This window comes from Pungitius pungitius, chromosome 5, assembly GCF_949316345.1.
Source record: "Pungitius pungitius chromosome 5, fPunPun2.1, whole genome shotgun sequence".
Lineage (NCBI taxonomy): Eukaryota > Metazoa > Chordata > Actinopteri > Perciformes > Gasterosteidae > Pungitius > Pungitius pungitius.
The window spans coordinates 17,377,846-17,397,560 of NC_084904.1; the positions used below are offsets into that span (position 1 = coordinate 17,377,846).

General features: G+C 44.8%; 1 protein-coding gene across 4 annotated transcripts in view; it reads right to left on the bottom strand.

Moving 5' to 3' along the window:
• The window catches only part of cabin1 (calcineurin binding protein 1), a 32,695-nt gene that overhangs the window by 6,901 nt on the left and 6,079 nt on the right, over positions 1 to 19,715 (bottom strand). For 2 of the 4 annotated variants that reach the window (XM_062562448.1, XM_062562444.1), the window contains exons 19-35: positions 19,568 to 19,683; positions 19,274 to 19,435; positions 15,919 to 16,125; positions 15,605 to 15,750; positions 15,176 to 15,437; positions 14,808 to 14,978; positions 14,135 to 14,224; positions 13,836 to 13,996; positions 13,538 to 13,749; positions 11,790 to 11,843; positions 11,623 to 11,688; positions 10,856 to 11,035; positions 10,299 to 10,693; positions 9,133 to 9,246; positions 2,604 to 2,767; positions 2,416 to 2,512; positions 1,628 to 2,302 (exon numbers count right to left, since the gene is read on the bottom strand). In XM_062562448.1, coding sequence (XP_062418432.1) covers positions 1,628 to 2,302; positions 2,416 to 2,512; positions 2,604 to 2,767; positions 9,133 to 9,246; positions 10,299 to 10,693; positions 10,856 to 11,035; positions 11,623 to 11,688; positions 11,790 to 11,843; positions 13,538 to 13,749; positions 13,836 to 13,996; positions 14,135 to 14,224; positions 14,808 to 14,978; positions 15,176 to 15,437; positions 15,605 to 15,750; positions 15,919 to 16,125; positions 19,274 to 19,435; positions 19,568 to 19,683 — 3,272 coding nt within the window. The remainder of the gene's footprint in view (positions 1 to 1,627; positions 2,303 to 2,415; positions 2,513 to 2,603; positions 2,768 to 9,132; positions 9,247 to 10,298; positions 10,694 to 10,855; positions 11,036 to 11,622; positions 11,689 to 11,789; positions 11,844 to 13,537; positions 13,750 to 13,835; positions 13,997 to 14,134; positions 14,225 to 14,807; positions 14,979 to 15,175; positions 15,438 to 15,604; positions 15,751 to 15,918; positions 16,126 to 19,273; positions 19,436 to 19,567; positions 19,684 to 19,715) is intronic. The other 2 variants (XM_062562447.1, XM_062562446.1) reach the window with 2 other exon arrangements.

Here is a 19,715-nt window from a genome sequence, read left to right on the forward strand (position 1 = left end):
CAGAAGAGGGTCATTGGGGCACAACGGCATGTCAACGCGACGTAAGCTCCTGGTTGTATTCCTGTGTGCAATCCTTTCACTCGTAGAACACTGGAGCCGAGAGCGGCTCCTGCAACACTCCCCATGCGCCTCTGTGATGATCTACCCGGTGTACAAACCCGGTTAATTACCTACTATGCCTCCACAGTATTGACAAAACAACAATAAATAATAAAGAGCCAGTGCCTCTGATCACAGCAGCAGTAGAGAAGAGCTCAAACGAAGGCCCAGTACGGCGAGTGGCTGCGTGGGAGTTAGCGAGCTTAGCCACAGCTCACCATCGTACACAGAGCAGTAATCTTCTTCACACAGCTGTTGTGTTCCTTCTAGCAGCCTGTTGTGCGCAGCGGTTCGGGGACTCCCCAAGGGAGGGATTTTCTTTTACAGCAACCTCACTGTTTTCAAATGATGACAATTGTTAAATGGACTTAGGCGAGCTTCAGTGCCTCCCAAAGGACAGCCCTCTGCTTTCTCTACCTTCCTGTCAAACCACATGCACTTTCCAGTGATATCAATATCGTATAGTAATGGCTATCAGAAGAGACTGCGCATCAAATAACTGCGACGTGACACGCTGTATTCTGGTCGTGTCAAGAACACACAACTCATTGAAATGTACCCGTAAGAGTGAGCTGAATGTGCAGAAGTAAAACCACGCAAACATGGATGAAAAAAGGATGCATGCTACAGATCAGCAATCACAACCTGCAGCAGTGCAATGCAGCACACCACAAAAGCACTGCGGTTTCGTCGAGTAGGTAAAGAAACCGCAGATGCTTCTGGAAAATGTCCAGACATATTAATTGCTCAATTCACTCGGTGACAGGGAACATGTCGTGGCTGGTTCTGACTACTCTCCCTTATGGGTGTGCGTCTCGGAAAATATTTGCTTCGCCGTCTCTTAAAAAAGCACCGGATGAAAAATGTGTATGTAGCTGTGACACAACACAAGAGAACCTCCAATAGACAACAAGAGCGGCTGAAACTCGGTCCCTCGCCTACCCTCACGCTGCACATACAGCTTTACCACATCACACAGACAGACAATCACATGGCAACTTCTGCAGGGCGAGCATTGAGCCTCAGCTCAATGTGGCTACAGGCTGATGTGTGCCACTTTGTAACCACAGCACTGATGTCATGGAGAACACTAAAAGTTGGACCAACTTTCAAAACGAAACGTCCCCCCTCTTTGACACATTGTACCCAGGAGCAGGTTGACTTATTGATTTCATATAATGAGCATAAAGATAGTTTTGTCACATCTTTGACCGTTCAATAACCGTAAGAGCAGAAATTGGCTGACTTGATTGATTCAGCACATTCTAAAATGTAGTCGGGAATGCAATGAGAAGCATACATTTCACAAGTTTAAATTTAAATGTACAATGACACAGCAGCTCAGCAGGAAAAATAAAAAATCCCAATATAGCTTTAAAAATAGCTTGTGGTTACTTTTAGGTTGGAAAAACAGAGAGAGGGGAAGTCCCCCCCATCTACAGCGGCTGTTGTGCTGCTGATTTAGTTCAGAGAGGGGTTTCCCCGAGCTCAGCCCAATGTATCTGTGTCCATCTCGGAGAGGTTTTACCTGTTTTATGAGCATGTAGGTCTCCGACATGATCTTTTCAATGCGAGCGAGGTCGTATGTCATGACTTTCTGGCCCTGCTGCCACACCCTGTAGGCGTCGAGCAGCAGCGTCTTTCCGGACTCCACGTCGTCGAGGAGCTTCCTTTTCCTGCTGGGCCGCCGGAGTAACCCCTGACCCGCGCCGCTGGCCGCCACCGTGACCTTGGCCGCCGACGCCTGGAGCTGCTGCTGCCTTGAACTGATACTAAGCTCCTCCAGAGACAGCTCTGGCGTCCGGCTGCTGTCGGTCCCTTTCGGCTGGGGCTCCGCGGAGGCCTCAGCCGCCGTCTGGTTGTGCTGAGGATCGGCGGTAGCGGCGGGCCTCCTCCAGTGGCCGGGGTCCAGCTCCATGGGCTCCTCCGGCCCCGCTTTGTGTCCCTCGCTCACAGCGAACTCAGTCTTCCCGGTGTAGATTTCCTGAACTTTACTCCCAGTGTCTGCGGCCAGCGGCTGAGGGAGGAGATGGGACGGGGGGGCTTCCTTGGGCCCCGGCACACCGGCACAAGCTCCCTCTGGGATCTCGGGCTTCTTAAGCGGAGCATGTTTTCCGTCCTCCGAGCTGGGCCTGTTGCATGCGTCCGTTGTGGTCATCTCCCCCATTGAGGGCACCGGCGCTTTGTGAAGCTGCTCAGACACCTGAAAGAAAACAGAACCGGTTTAAAACATGAAGTGGGTGCATGCCAGGCGCCTAAAACGCCGAGCGGCACTCAGCTCTCGGGTCTTGCATGCAGTGATTTGTTCTCCCTTACCCCTTTGAGACTGTTCAGATTGTCCTCCAGGACTTTTACAGTTAGGAAGAATGCTCTCTTGGCCAAAACCTGCCGATCAACATCTCGTAAATACTTCCTGCGTAGCAGAGAAAGACGCAAGAGAGATGTCATGGAAGCGTCACATAATACATAACAGAAACAAAGTGTCACACTAAGTGGAGCCTTACTTTCCCTGGTCAGGGGTTCTCTGCAGCATGAAAGAGACTTTCACCAGAGTATCGTGATCTTTAAGCTGAGACAACACTTCCAGCAAGAGGACGATGGATCGGTTCATATGAGAAGCAAAACTTCCCGGGCGATCAATCTCATCCACAGGAATACGCCAGATGCCCTGAAGGATGAAGAGAGGGAATAAAAAAAGAGGAAGAAGCGGAAGCTGGAGTTAGCGGTGTGTAGTACAATCACTGTTAACAAACACTATTGTGTTCTCCACAAGCACACTTGATTGTGTGGCTTAAACTTTTAGTTCAGCGGGAATTTGATTTCAAAACACAGATCAGTTAGAAATATTATTCCAAATTGGTCCAGGAGGCAAACGATGATGAGGAGCTGCCTGCGTTTGACTGGTTTCATTATTGACAGCCAACAGGATAATTTGTCCAATTCAGTTACATTACTATGACTAAGCGCTGCTGCTACTCAAGGTTTTCATAGGCTTAATAAAATTTTAAAATAAAAAAGGTACGAGCCGAGAAAGCAATGAACAGGGAGACATGGAAAAACTGAAATTACAGTAGCGGAAAACACAAAAGGACTTCGAAACAGGACATTCAAACAAGAAAAGCCTAATGAGGGAAAAAGCTGCAGGAAAGATCTTGGACTGGCTGGCCATGTCGGAGGTGGGGAAGTGGGGGGGCTATCTCGCTCGTGATAGGCAGCCTCATTAGTGCTCTGCTCTGTCCAAGCAACAGACCGGCTGCCAACAAACCCAGCGCTCCTCGGTGACGGACAAGTCCACCTTTTTTCGGGGAGCACATGTCCTCTCAGCAGGTGAAGCGAGGCGAGGTTTTGCCCTCTGAAGCCACTGATGAGAGGGCAGATGGTGGCCCATTCTGCATACAGTCATATAAATATAACCCATTGCGTTGGAAGACCGAAAATGTGCGACGAAACAAAGATGACGATGTCAGGACAGAACAAAGCAAACGTGATGGCTCCATCAGCTGCTGGAGGCCCTGGGGAGCGCGGCCATCCTCATAGACGGCTCCAGATTGTCAGATGGCATTTCCAAAGCCAACGGTGTGGAACAAAAGCGAGAAGAGAGGAACAAAAATAAAAAATAAACCTCCAAACAAATCACCGTCCAAAAGGACGGCTGTAGACCTTGTACTGGAGCGTGCGAGACTCCACAAATTATTTGATGCATAAAATCCCCCAAAAAGCACAGAATGTACAAATTGAAGCCAAAAAACAACGAAGAACCACGATCTTGCCAAAAATCCAACCTCCACACTGCCGAGGAGGATTTAAAATAAACTGATTTTAGGCTTTTATACTAGCCACTTTCATGAAACACGTCTTAAAAGTATCAAAGATACAAAAGGTTCATGAATCAAGGATATCACTACATGAGGTACACGAGGGCCACTGACTCAGTTTGATGATACAGGAGACGATTCATTCTGATTAAATTAACCCGAAGAAACAGCGGATGGCTTCAATGGCTGTGTGAAAATGAGAATATTTATCATCATGTGATGCAATCAGGAAGGTCTTGGGAGGGTTTTAACCTTCCAATGCAAGGCTTAGCAAATGCCTCCGACAGAAACAGGACAAGTACGATGAGGGGGTGGCCTCCGAACACTTAGAAAAACATCTCTAATGGAGGAGAGTTGTTCTTCATCAGACACCCATCCAACTGCAGAAAATCTGTTTAGGCAAAGCAGAGCCATGGCTTTGCACAGATTACTCCACAGCAACAGCAAAGCAGATTTGTAAGACCAACAGCAATGATTTTAAGCATCTTTTTTTTGAGAGATAAAATATGACCATTGCTTGATATCTAGAGCAGCTTTAGCAGATGTGACCAATACGTAATGCAAAAATCAGAGATTAAGATACATAGAACCAAACCCCAACTGGGCAAAGGATGAATAAATGACAGGAAAAGCCTTTGGTACAAATAGGTTTTTTTGTTCGGTTGCAGAAGATGAGCAAAACAATTAGATCACACCCTTAAGAAATCATAATTACTCACTTATTCATGTGTTACAAACAGCAACATAATGTCGAGCATGGACTAAGTAGGTGCTCTCCTTCCTTGTGCCTGAACCAACGGACTGTCTGCTAAACAAGATTTGAGTCTAACTTCAGTCACCACCTCTTAACGTGCCGCTAGTGACAGGAAAGGCAGAGGTGTAACATATGACCACAGTGAAACGTCTTGACTGCAGGGCATTTGCACAAAGTTTTGCAGCCAATAATGCAACTTACTTCTAAACAACCACATCACTATTTCATAAACTACTACAACTCTAGATTGTAGGATTCCCCCCCCCACCCTGAAATCTACGATGGATAGTTACCTGCTAAAGCTACCTGCAACTGGCAGGTTGGATGTGTACAGTTAACCATTATGCACATTTGTATTGTCAGGAGGACTTTATTCAATGCATTTCTTTTCTTAATCTGTAACATTCAACAAGATCACAGTAGAAGACTCCTCCAACCGTGACACAAACCTACAAAAACGACACAGGAGCTCTGCCCAAACAGCTGAACTTCCTCTGGATTTTGCAAATCCAAAAAGTCAGAGGAAAAAGAAAGACTTACCATCCCCAAAGAAAAGCCCGCGCTAGTATTCCTTTGGGGAGTTTCTTGGCGGGGGGGAAGCAGCACCAACAGCGCCTCCACCCTGAAAGAGGCTCACGCTGCGAGAGCAAGAGGGTGGGCTACATTTAGGTGCTCAGGCAGCGAGAAGAAGAGGGAAGCACATCCGCACACGGCAGGAGACGAGGAGGACGGAGGCAGGAGAAACGGCGCTGTAGTCGGCGGGGCCTACTGGTTCAGAATGCCACTGACTCGTTCCGCTCCTGCCTTCAAACCCTGCCATCTCAAAACAAAAACACCCACGCACTCCATCTCCGCTCTCCCCTGACCCCAGCCTGCTGGAGTTCTCTCCCTCCTCCTCCTCCTCCTCTCTCTCGCAGTGTACACAACCTTCAGCCAATCCTCGTAGGCCTTTGCCAGCCAATCGGATGCAGGTTGAGAAACTTCCGCCCCGTTGGTACACACCCACACACACACACACAAACAGAGGGGCGAGAGGGAGTAATGAGGAAGCAGAACGAGCACAACGGAGAGACTAGATGAGCAGAGAGAATAAGGGCCAGGGGGAGGGGTAGAGCGTGATCAACCCGAAGACTGAGCAAAGGGAAAAGAACCAGAGAACATATACTGGCCGAGGAATGAACCCAATGACGCCACATCAATGTGGTGGGTGGCATCGAGAGGGTTGTCACGCCAATAGTGAAAAAGAACCGTCAGAACTTGAGCGAAAGAGAACTGGTTTGAGGGAGTAAAAGCCCCTTCAACCACAGAAACACCAACTGAAGAACCGCGCCGCCTGTACAGATACAGTTGTGTTCACAAAGTCCTTCCTGCAGAACACCCACAACAGCCCTCACCTGCTTCCTTCCCCTCAACTCTGGCCGTGTCTCTTCAGCAGGCCACCATGAACACACTCAAAACACACCTCGTTTTTCCTGCTTCCTGTGTTGTGAGTGAAAGGGGGGGGGGAAGCTACTAAAACATGTCATGTTCAAGTGAACAAAGAGAAGGAGGAGGCAATGGAAAACACATTTGCGGCCAGGTTTAGAGCAGTTCAATCAAAGTCAAATAACGTAGACTTGAATGTATTTATTGGGCCAATAAATAACAAGGTTCTCCTAAAAGAAGCTCCGTCTACAGCACATTGGACAGCTGAAGAAACATATTTGAGTCATACCCTTACTTATTACATTCAGGGAGTGAAAGCAAACATAAGTGGAGCTTCTAAAAAGACAGAATCCTCCGCAAAGTTTTGGGACCAGGATGGATTTATGACTTTCCAAAATGGAGCAACAAGATAATCCATTTTTTTCTCAGGCGCTTCATAGAGAGAGAACATGTGAGTGGGTGGAGGAATATGTAAGCAAGAGCATGTGTATATAAGCGTGCGCGTCTGGTCGAGGGGAAGGAATCACCGTGCCAGAGTGAACACACACACTGAGAGAGACACAGAGGGACTCCTCACAATCTCACCAGGGCTGAGCAGACACAGGCCCTGTTACACCACTCAAACCAATATCACATAATATTTCCACCAACCTGGAAAGTCTAACAATGACCAGGAATGATTTTGGTCAGTGTTACTTAAGAAGATACATGAAAATCCAAGTTAGATAGATATATTCTGGGTTTATTTAGTGCATTATAAAAGTGCACCTGAAATGAACCAGAAATACCCATCACTTCCTTTATCATCGCTTTATTTCACACGAGAAAAAATGTGGTTGGTTTAAATATACTATGTTTTTATTTTGGTTGGTAATTTGAGACTTATAGTCTATATAAATAAACAAACAAAAAATAATTACCGATGATCAACCATGGTCCAAATGCTCTACTATCGTAACACACAGGGCAGTGTATCAATAAGAGTATACCATGACATTTTACAATATAAATTATATGTCCGACTCCATAACTTAATAACTACATAATCAGTTTATCATTGCTGTAAAAGTGAACAGGCCCTCCTAGCAAGCACTAATCACCAATAAATTATGCAACACAACGTCGTCTGGATCATTTCTACACAGCAATATTTGGGTTATGTTGCCGGCCCACTACGTGTCGTTCAGCCAAAGCGGGAGGGGAAAGTAGGGCATCGTGACCTACATTTAGGGATCGCTCCCTGAGATGCACACTCGCCAGAGTCAACTTTTTCATGACATCAAGGGGCCACATGTTTGATAAGTGATCAACGCCCTTTGACCTTTTGTTAGCAGCGCTCACGCTGGCCATCGAGACACAGGAGGAATAAACTCAAAACACGACATTAAATGTCTATAAAAACAAACGCACCGCCGAGTCGGGCGGAACGCAGATGAGTGGAGATTAACTTGTCTAAAGTATACAGCTCCGAAGAATGACTTTAAGAGTTTTGGCTCAAACGTTCATGGCTACCGGGCAAGAACATAGTGGTCTGATGAACAATTTACATTTTGCAGTCACTCACATGACGCTGACAAAATGAAGCATGAAGATACAGAATAAATTCTGTGTTACCACAACTTTTACTAACTTCCCTTAACCCAGAGACTCAATGAAAACAGGCGTGTTTGATCAATATTTAGAGAAGGTTTGCATTGTCCTGTGCTAGTGAAGAGGGAGGGTTTCGTGTGAAGGGAGCAGTTAAGCTCCACCAGTTGGTCTGCCATGGTGGCAGGTTTGCCTCCAGAAGGGGCTCTGCGAGAACCCAGTGGGGGACGGAGCGCTGCAGAGCTCTCCTCCAGCTCAGACCGGGCCCGCTCCTACAGCCTGTCACCAGAAGCCTTCTGGAGTCAGCATTCGACTATAGAGTCGACACAATCGAATGTCCCAAATACTGCGCCACCAAAACGCTGACAGAAAACAGGCCTGCATGCAACGCTGACGGGATGAGAGGTTCTGCTTGTACCAGCGGCTCTGTGGCGCATTTTAGGGGTTGATGAATATCACACGGAGCAAATTAATTAAAAATAAATAAAAAAATCTAGCCAACTGCAGTGAAATAATATCTGCTTAAAGTGAGGAGAGTTAAATGAACTTTTAAAACAGATGTAATCTCCTTCACTGGAACGCAGCAGAGGCCTTGTAATTCTGAAAGGGAGATAATTCAACAATCCCCCACTGCGCGGCTTTATTCATAGCAGCGCACGCATCTAGTGATTCATATTTAGGGAATGATCTTGTGCATCCAATTGAATTACGTGAATAACAAGTGTGTGTGACACGGGATGAGCAAGTAATGGTAGGCCAATCGTTGGCTCACAGAAGACAAGCGTACAGATCATTAGCAACAAACAGCAGCTCACACTTCAGTGGTTCTTTGTCTGGGTGTCAACTTTAGCTGCTGCTGTGCAAGTTTGTATTAAGATGAAGCTTCATTTTAGAGTAAGAAGAGAGATTCTGTGCATGGGAGACACGCAATTTGTATGTTAGCAAAATACCTAGAATTTTATTTGGAAATATTCCTAAACTACGTGTGAAATGATTCTACATGCGTACATAGCTTCAGCCAGATGTGACATACACGATTAAAAACCAACCGGTAGAAGAGGAAGGAAATTCAGCCAGGTATGCCTGAATGATCATTTGAGTCAAATCTTTTAAGCAAAACGTCGCCTGAAACTTGCTTTAAGAAACATGTTCCAAGTCACTCAAGCAAAACGAAGATGTGGTCGACAAACAAGCTGCTTCCACTCTCAAACCTTCATTTTTTGTCTCTCTCCCTCAAATAGATCACCAGGGGAAGTGACTGGAACTGCTAGCCACAAATGTACACCAAGGTTGCGATATGCAATGGCATCTCTTTCTTACAAATTAAATTTTGGGAGATCTGCCACATTTTATCTGCTCCTTATTGGTCTGGAACTCTGGCCCTTACCAGACAATTTGACGTATGATGTGGAGAGGAAGAAGAACCATGTTGAAGATGGTAAAGTGACTTACGTTGAAGAGGTTTGTCTTGTTTCTTTCACAGAAAAGTCCTTGTGCTGGCATGTGCTTCAGCTGTTGCCATGGGACACTGCTTCCTAGCAACACATCTCTTGCCCACTGTAGGTTCTGTGGCATAAAAAGAAAGAAAGAAAATAAAACATGAGTATAAACAATAAGATATCAATGCATCCAGCCATTCATATATTGTTAAAATATTTTGCTCATTTGTGATCAGGAAACAGCATGGGGATGACTCAGAATCCCAGTTTGAAATAACTGCAAGCTAATGCCTCTTCACGCTATGGCTCACAAAGCCAGTAGGCTGTGAGATGGAAATACAACTCCCTCAATGTTAGAGGAGCAGTTGTCCCGAGGACAAAGGGGCACAGGCGCTTCCAACGCGCGATGCGTCTGGTTGGGAGTGCAGCTGAGCAACAGCCTCACATAAACTGACTGACATCGAGCCGCTGCCAGCGTACATTTGTATTCATCCAGTTCTGGGGATAACCACACTGGCATCCACAGGGACAACCTGACCATCTGGGAAACTTATTCTTCATTTAAATCGAGACTCTAATACATTCATTCTAGCTGAAAATATTAAAAAAAGGTTTCTTCGGTATTGGAGGAATTAGCCATAAAACACACCATGCTGTACACGGAGTCCTCTGACAGTCAAACGAGCGCATTACAAAATGTAACATTTAAGAGACTTGGGCTTTTCCAGTCCCAACCCTTCTAGTAGGGACAAAGGCTGTATTAAGCGTTGGACAGAGTGCTGGCAGACGGATGCCACCAGAGGAAAGCTCAACCCAAGCGCACGGTGCCAAACTGGCCGAGAGCCGTGCACTGTCGCCCCCGCACACCTCTGCCCACAGAGCCTCGAAGCCAACACAGGCGGCTTCAGCAACTCATGGATTACTGCAGAGCTCACAGACCCGTCAAAAAGATCCAAGCCTTTGCAGCACTGATGCATCTGTATTGGACACAACATAAATAAAAGAACATTGGCCTTTTGAGGAAATTCTACGGAGCCACATCTCCCGTAAATGTCAGCGTTAATGAGAACGGATACTGATCACAGCCGTATCGCTTTGGCTCAACGTAGGGAGCGGCCTTTGAAATTCAACGGGAAAGGACCAGTGGCGTCATTTAGCAGGGGAGGGGGGTGGACTGACCCGATAGGTCTTGCTGCTGGAGTAGAAGTAGGCCAGGCGGTAGAGGCTCTTGTAGTGCTGAGGGAAGCGGCCGAGGCAGAGGAAGAGAGCCCGGACGCACATTTCCACCAGCAATCGTCTCTGGTCGCCGATATCCGCGGGCAGGGCTGTGGGCACCTCGATCGGCTCGGCCGGGGGCTCCGGCTTCCTTTTGCCCTCGCTGGCCGGGGTTTGAGGCGCCGGCTGCTGCGAGTGGGGGGGCTTCGGCGGGGTGGCCGGGAGCGGCAGAGGATGAGGACACGCTTCCACGGAGGCCTTGGGGTCTGGGGCCTCAGGGAGGGTCACCACCACGGCTTCTACTTCTTCCTGGATTATTTTGTCTTCCGTCTGGAGGCCGGAATGTCCTCCATGTAACACTAATATAAAAACATTTTAAAAAAGACTTTAGGACAGCACTCTGTTGGTTTAACGTCAAGACACCACATGTGCACATTCAATTACGCTACTTGTATATTTATTCCATTCGGCTAAAACGTAATGATACGGTAAAGACAATGGTTAATTCAGTCCAAGAGTACCTATGCCCTCGGATGCAAACTGTCCGTCCTTCACCGGGGTTGTACTTTCCGATGAGGACGAGCTGGCTTTCCCAGACGCAGGTTTGTGGCTGCTGTCCTGTGAGCTCGTGGGATCTGTGAAGGCGTCCTGGGTGGAGTTGGAGTCAGAGAGAATCACCACCTCACTGTCCTGACTGCGCTCTGCCAAAACAAAACAAAAACATCATGGTCAGGCCAACGGTAGAGTGGACCCAGATCAAGACCAGTAGCAGCCTGTGGGAATATTGTAGATAAATAAATCATTAACAAAATTATACTGGAATTTAAGGTGAATTGAATTCAATTGCATGAGCCGGTGTGCCTGAGCTTTTTGACTACATATACAATTATGAAACAAAAGATCATGAACAACAAATCCTCCCATAAGCCATATTTTTTTATAAAAAAAGGAAAGATTTGTTTTTCCCCTACCGGTCCAAAGCAAACATATCAGCATTTATCAGCTCTTAGTTGCCTTGGTGTGCATCCTCAGCATAAATACATTCCTTGGCAGGCCACTGTAGCTAACTGAAGCAGAGGGGCAATACACTTTTGCTATTTCCAGTGAATAATAGACACAGGGGACTTTAAAAAAAAAATATATATATATATAGACATTAGTTAACAGCACATTTACGATGATACTGTAAGGTTTGTGTAAACCGACAACTGTGTGCCCACAAGAATGCACTTCATTTTGGATTAAAGGCAGAGCCTCTTAAAGAGTTTGGTGGTTTGAAGAGCAGTACCATCCAGGGAAGCCAGCCACATTGGAGACCTGGGCAGGCAGTAATCATGGTCAAACTCGGGTGAGGCTGTTGAAGATATGGGGAGCTGGTTTTAAAATATAATCCAAATAAAATCTGTATCTGAATTTATATTTAGAAATCTGCAATTTCCCTCAAAAATATATTACCTTTCTTCACAACTGAATACAGATTCGATGCCACTCTCCTTGAAAATGTTGAACCTGATTCAGACACAAATTTCTATCAGTGCATTGCTACCGTTTCTAAACATCAATATGTCTCACCTAAACTGACAAAAGAATCCTGTAATATGATCAGTGGATACAGTAGTCACCCATAGCCTTGGAAGACACTGGCCGGCTACAGTTAGGCCCAATAAACTACTGGGTGCCCTTTTTTTAACCATTAATAGAGCAGCAAAGGGTAAAACATATGGAGAAAGAATAATTCTGATAGATGAGCAAGGGCAGATCATAAAAGCAGCATTCATCGAGATCATTCTTAGATAAAAGAATGACTGAATCAGGCCCCGCCCCCACTTTGAGCAGGATTCAAGGCAGAAAACGTGGACACCTACAAGCAAACATGTGCTGTCTAAAGACAGTTGGACTTTATGTCACATCTAGCCCACACCAAACATAACTAAGATGTAACCACACAATAAACCAGACAGAGTGAAGTGTGATAAAGGACGGACTTTGTCCAGTCGTGGAGACATTCACCCCATTAGAACTACATGCATATCAAATGGCAAAGCAGGTGGTAAAAGCAAGCAGGCAAAGAGGTAGCAGGCAGGTAGGTAGGTAGGAAGGAATCTGGAAGGGGTGACAAAACTGGCAACATGGGCAATATGGCTGCGTTATTTGCACATTCAAGCTAAACATGAATCATGTGGGAAGGCTTGAAAGATGTATATACTATTTTAACTCTGTATGATGATTTTCTGTAAGTTCAGATATGAAACTCTCAGACAGGCCGAGTGTCTCCTGTGTAATTCAAAACAATAACCATGTCAACACTGCAAGTTCAAGGGTATACATAAAAGATTGTCCACGTGCAGGACTAATTGTGTTCATTACACACAAACACACGCAACTCATGCCACTATCGAGTGTATTTTTGGTAAAACACTGAAAACTTGATCAGCAACTTTACCAGAACTACGGTGTAGTTACCTGACTGAAAATAACATCCAATTGGATGAACTTAAAACTCTTAGTTAGGAAACTTTTTACAGAAGTGTGTAGATTTTGCCGATGCGGTTTGTATAACGCATGTGCTTGTGTGTGTGTGTTTGACTCACGGATTTGTTGTGTATCTCTAACTTATTTATTTCATCTTACGAATCTGATTATTTAATCAGCTCAATAAATTAGCTGATTAAAATGAATGTTAAAATAATAAAGCAGGTGCTTATGGACAAACATATAATCTGTCTAATCAGGAATCGGTTGCTATTAGTAGTGCTATAGATTAGCACAAACAAAACAAACTATGATGTAACCAACACACGGTGAATTAGGATCACTAAGAATCTGCTGCGATTTCTCCATGACAATATAAGCTTAAGGAAGTTCCAACAAAAGCTGCAATCAAAAAAATTAGGTGTCAAATTGATTGAATATGAAAAGAAGTTAAGAACAGCAATCAAGCAATGATGAGAAATGATATATATACACATTTCATTCAACAATGCTGCTTTGTCAAGTATAGCAAATTAGTCAAATAATCAGAAGCCATATTGCCCATTTCACCACATCCCAATCACCCAGTGCAAGGGGACCATCGTGACTGAAACCAAAGCCATTAAGCATGGTGATTAGCAATCTGAGCGCTCCCCAGTGGGCTTCCTGTCCCAGTGCAGAAAGGGCAAAGAGCCCAACCCCAGAGACAGAGTCTAGGACTGGGACTGTACCATCGGCCTGCTGCTCCTCATTCCGCTGCTGCTGCCACTGCTGCCGTCGGAGTGTTTTGCGTTTGGCGTAATCGTGGTCAAACGGCGTGGCCACGTAAGGCGGGGAAGTCAGACCTGGGGTGGCAGCCGACGGGTGGGCGGAGATGAGGGCGTTTCCAATGCAAACGGACGAGCAATTAAAGTCGTCATCCGTCATGGACGGGGGTTTCTCCCTGAAATCACACCGAGAAAAACGATGAGAACGTGCGATTGAATCGGCTTTCGGTAAATCCGGCTCAAGCACATATCTTCAGCTTACTTTTCAAGGGACCTAGGCATGCTCGGCATGCTCTTCTCTTCCCCCCTGGCGAAGGGGCCGGTAGCGGCTTCGACCAGCAAACTGAACAAGAGCTCGTGTTCCAGCGCAGATACGCCGCCCTCTAATAGTTTTAGAGTGGTGGCGCTGAGACGGAAATGCAGCTAGAGGAAAGTTGGAGAAAAAAAAAAAAAGTCTAGTGCACAATGTCTTTAAACGTGAATGTGTTCAAATAGCTGTTACGCAATAATCAATAAGACAGCTATAGAAAAAGTTTGATTTACAGGAAACTTGTAGTTTACCTCAAGGGCCTCCATGGCCAGGTCCGGAGGATTATGGTAATGGATTTTTCGGGGGTACCTAGCAGCTTCTTCATGCAGATAGTGGGCTGCCTATAAATATAACGAGGAGAGTCACCAACCCAAAACAGTCATCTGGCAGTCCAAATTAACAGGACAAACACATGCGGTCATCAGGGTCATCTGCCTCTAATGATCTAATCAAAACAGCAGAGCGATGACTAACTCCATACATTGTTCTCTGTAGGAAAAAAAAAATCATGCGAGGGCGGAAGGGCAGCAAACTCTGTTTCTGTAGGCGGGTTATGAAACAAATCCTGGGAGAGCAAGAAACATTTCTGTAATCAACCGAAGGATTATTCCAGCTTTTTTATACTACGTTATTATTTCCCAGGTTTTTGCCATTCAATAAAACAAATATATGACTTACCGCACTGACCTCTATAAACGATTGTCCATTAAACTGCAGTACTTAGAAATAGGTTTCTCATTAGGGACGGGAAGTTGCAAGGGTAGTTAAATCACAACTCTGACCACAAGGAAATTGATTCATTTGAAAGCTGCAGACACTGTATGCAGGTCATACTGCAAATCAAATGGACATCTCAACAATTAAGTTAACAACTACTTAACTTAAATTACAGTTCTATCAGGAAATAACCTGAAAATTGTTTACCTTTTTGTAGAGCTCCAAATATTCCGTCGGAGGTTGTTTGCGTTTCTCTGCTATCTTGCCAAGCATGTAGTGAATGAGCCACTCCTCTTCGTCACTGTCACCCTCACAACGGGAAGCTCCCTGGAAACACTGGAACGCTGTCTCCAACATGGAGTCTCTCCTTTCTTCCATCTGAAACAACACACACACACACCCTTCATGAGTTATAGCGCAAAGTGATGGATCAATTTACTCCACAACAAAATGTGTAGAAGAAAAAAAAAAGAAAAGAAAAAAAGAGACAGGATGGATGCTCACACATAAAGTGGCCATAACAAGATCTGCCAGTGAATAAGGCTACAGGATAACTTCGTTAACGCAAACCATACCTGTTTGACCACCTCTGGGGGGAGCTCGTTGCGCCACTGCTTGAGCTGCCTTGATGCAAATGTGTGCAGCGAATATGAAATGGTACCGTACTCGATCCACAGAGACAGATTGGAGCCGTCGATCACCAGGGCCCTCTTAAAGCAGTTTAACACTGCCTGGGAGTGCTTCCATATCGGAACGTCACTTTTCAGCTCATTGGAGTTGAGCTTTTCCTGAATACGACTGGCCCTAGCTAGAGCCATACCGGCCCAAGAGTCGAACCTGAAGAAGAGATACACGTTTCCAGTAAAGTCATTTCACTTGATGTATTCTGTTGAATCGTTCTATTAGGACGAAACCTACACATTGTCATTTATTTGCTCATTTTCATGACATAAATAGATTTATTGTAACGTAATCTTTGACACTAGTGTAGAGAAATGAGCTACCTGTTGGGACACACGCATATGTCATGCATATAGAACTTGATGGCTTTTGACTGCTCCTTGTTCTTGAAATGGTAATCAGCCAGCAGATAGAAGATCTCATTAATGATTGCAGGTGCAGGAGCACTTCCTTCAGGAAGGCACGGAGCCTTAAAGAGATCGAAATTAAATCATTCTTCAATATGATCATGATTCTCTGTGACAAAACTGCAATATAAGTTAGAAGACTGACAAATAGAGAGAGAGATGTCTTAAATCTATTTAGGATGTCTGAGTCACTCTTCTTCCTCACATTCAGTGTGGGCCCACCAACTGACCTTCTCCGTCATGCCCTCAATGTAGGCTGCCAATTCATCCATGGTGAGAGTGGGGGTTTCACTTGTGGGGGCGATGCCAGAAAACCTCCTCAGCAAATTGGCCAATTCTGCAGACACCGTGCTCGTCTTATAGCTGTCAAACTCAGGCAGTGACTTTGGCTTGAAATACTCAAACATGAAGAGGGCCTCGGACCACAGTAGCTCAACCTGCAAAACACAGAAAACATTGGTGTCATATTCCATCGTAGTACACAGGGCGCAAGAGCAAATTAGTGGTATTAAGATCTCCTGGGGTTTCTCCTCTGGCACGGTGTTTGCATACTTAGTCAGAATGCACCAGTACACAATTATGAGGGGCCGTTCAAGACATTATTCATTCTGGTACTCTCACATACATATATTCTCACTCTTATATACATACATTCTCCTTCTACATACATATATTCTCACTCTTATTTACATACATTCACCTTTCACATACATATATTCTCACTCTTATATACATTCTCACTCTCACAAACAAAATGTATGTATGTGTAAAGAAAATATATGTCTGTAAGAGGAGAATGTATGTGTGTATGAGGAGAATGTATGTGTGTATGAGGAGAATGTATGTGTGTATGAGCAAAAGTATAGTGAAAACGGAAGGCGTATAGTGGAAACGGAAGGCGTATAGTGGAAACGGAAGGCAGAACATTTCTCGCGCTGTGATTGGCTGTCAACCTACCCTGTGATTGGCTGAGACTCGAGGCGGGTCATGTTCAGGTCGCGATTAGCATGGATAGAGATGAAATCGCCTTGCAGCAAGCCATTGGAGTTTTGAGAACTATTTTTACATCCTCTGACAGAATTTCTTCTATTGAGCAACAAAGGGCATGCTCATCTGCACCTAACGTTGTTCACAGCACGGCAGAAAGTGAAACGAGACAACTTTTCAGACCAGGGGGCAACTCACAAGTCAAGTACATGCAGAGCAGCTCAAGCTACACAAGACCAAACAGGTGTTACGTGCCTACTGGTTTTTGAACCACTGGTTTGGCTACGCGTGCGTGTTTGTTTTGCTCCGACAGCGGCAGATGTTGTCTGCCTCGGTCACCTGATCCGTCACACATTCGCAAACATATTGCTGAAAATGTTCAAAATGTATCCCATATCCAATGCAGCGATTATGATTGTATAAGTGAGCACTACATCACTGCCACGTATAAAGAAATAAATAAAAGAAAATACGTTTATTAAAAGATCGCCACAACCTGGATTCGAACCCATGCAGTCGAGTTAAACAGCAAAACTTTATAAGACGGCAGCGCTACGCCGTCGGCCAACCGAGCTGTCAAGTGATGCTGTTGATTTCAATACTTGTAATAAAATTGCACATCGTCAGTGGCAAGAAAACCTTTTGGTTCACGGTGAGCCAAGACAACTGGTTTTTGGTGGCGTAGCGCAAAATACATAGTTCTGTCAGGTTTTCTAGCACATTGCCCAAGTAGGATTACTCTCTTAATAACATCTAGATGTATACGACAAAAAAACTCGTGCACTTTGCGAGGGTTCATCCGTGCTCTTTTTTTCTAAAGCTTGGTTAAATATATTTCTACTGAGCAGAGGTAAAAACTTTGCATAAACTATGCAATTCTCCCTTCATACTGATGTTGCTAATTACGTGATTGCTTAATCCCCGGTGTATTCTAGGACTTCACGTCTGTAAAGCACTTTTTAACCATGTGGATGTAATGTTTAAATAACTAACAAGCATCGCGAAAAAGCACCGATAAATATGTATGAAGTGTTTCGCGCTACGCCACCAAAAACCAGTTGTCTTGGCTCACCGTGAACCAAAAGGTTTTCTTGCCACTGATGATGTGCAATTTTATTACAAGTATTGAAATCAACAGCATCACTTGACAGCTCGGTTGGCCGACGGCGTAGCGCCGCCGTCTTATAAAGTTTTGCTGTTTAACTCGACTGCATGGGTTCGAATCCAGGTTGTGGCGATCTTTTAATAAACGTATTTTCTTTTATTTATTTCTTTATACGTGGCAGTGATGTAGTGCTCACTTATACAATCATAATCGCTGCATTGGATATGGGATACATTTTGAACATTTTCAGCAATATGTTTGCGAATGTGTGACGGATCAGGTGACCGAGGCAGACAACATCTGCCGCTGTCGGAGCAAAACAAACACGCACGCGTAGCCAAACCAGTGGTTCAAAAACCAGTAGGCACGTAACACCTGTTTGGTCTTGTGTAGCTTGAGCTGCTCTGCATGTACTTGACTTGTGAGTTGCCCCCTGGTCTGAAAAGTTGTCTCGTTTCACTTTCTGCCGTGCTGTGAACAACGTTAGGTGCAGATGAGCATGCCCTTTGTTGCTCAATAGAAGAAATTCTGTCAGAGGATGTAAAAATAGCTCTCAAACTCCAATGGCTTGCTGCAAAGCGATTTCATCTCTATCCATGCTAATCGCGACCTGAACATGACCCGCCTCGAGTCTCAGCCAATCACAGGGTAGGTTGACAGCCAATAACAGCGCGAGAAATGTTCTGCCTTCCGTTTCCACTATATGTATGTGAGAGTAAGAATATATGTATGTGAGAGTACCAGAATGAATAATGTCTTGAACGGCCCCTCATACACAATAATGGAAATTACTCCCACCTGGTGGATGTTTGCATGAACTACAAAAATAAAAGCTTTACAGTGTCGTGACTCACTCTAGTGGTTACAATCTCCCTGAGGATATTGACCCTGAATAACATACCTCTGGATTAGTATTTTAAGTGCTGCTTATCCAATCAGGCTTTTATTTTAAAAGATGGATGAATTAATTTGTTTAAATTTTGCACTCAAGCTATTTTATGCTGTTATTCCATCTCACCCCCCCAGTTTCAATTCAAGGTCAGCAGACGTGCGTACCTTACCGGCGGACAGAACAACATTAATGGATGAATCTGACCTCTCGGGTCAACGCGTGTCTGCACCAGTGGGAGCCACTCAACGTGTATGTTGGTTTGCCAGCACACTAGAAAGACGCGAGGTCTTCACTATCCCATACAACATTGTTTTTTTGTTACGTAAATAGATTTAGGGTCTGAGCAGCAGTATTTTTACATTTATTCATATTTTAAAAGGTACATGGCATCTTCTCAGTGGGTTATTAGTTAAGGAAGCAAAGAGTTTGGAAAGAGCTTGGCATGCATTTTCACAAATTCTTGGTTGATAGTGTTAATTTAATCGCACAAAGCCCAAATGCCAATAGAAATTAATACTTTATTAATTTTGCAGCCATCAATATGTTACAATATGTTAATTTGAAAGGCGGGAAAAGAGGGACTTTTAGAAGCAGATGTTACCTGTGGAGATGAGTGGTCCTCAAGGTAGCGGGCCTTGCTCTTCTTACTGGGGTAGGCATAGAGGCAGAAAAAGCACTGTTCCAAGGCCATCTCCAACTCCTCTTTGTAGGGATGAGAGTCATTGTTGGAAGAAGCTGCAACCTCTTTTTTCAAAACCTGAACCTGTATCAAACGCAAGGATAAAGCTCTGTCAAACGGTTGTTTGACACAAGTGCTTTTAGAGACACCAACACAATACATATCAGGTCTACAGCTGCAACTATAAACAATAAAGACAAGTCTACAAACACTTACGTAGAACTTGAGGAGTGCGCCCTCCGAGTAGCAGCACAAGGAGCGACGGCCGAGATACTCGTGGGCTGTGTTCAGAAGCATCAGTGAAGAGGGCAGCATGGGAGCGTCCGAGTCATCTGAATAAAACTTGCAAGGGTCATTTGATGAG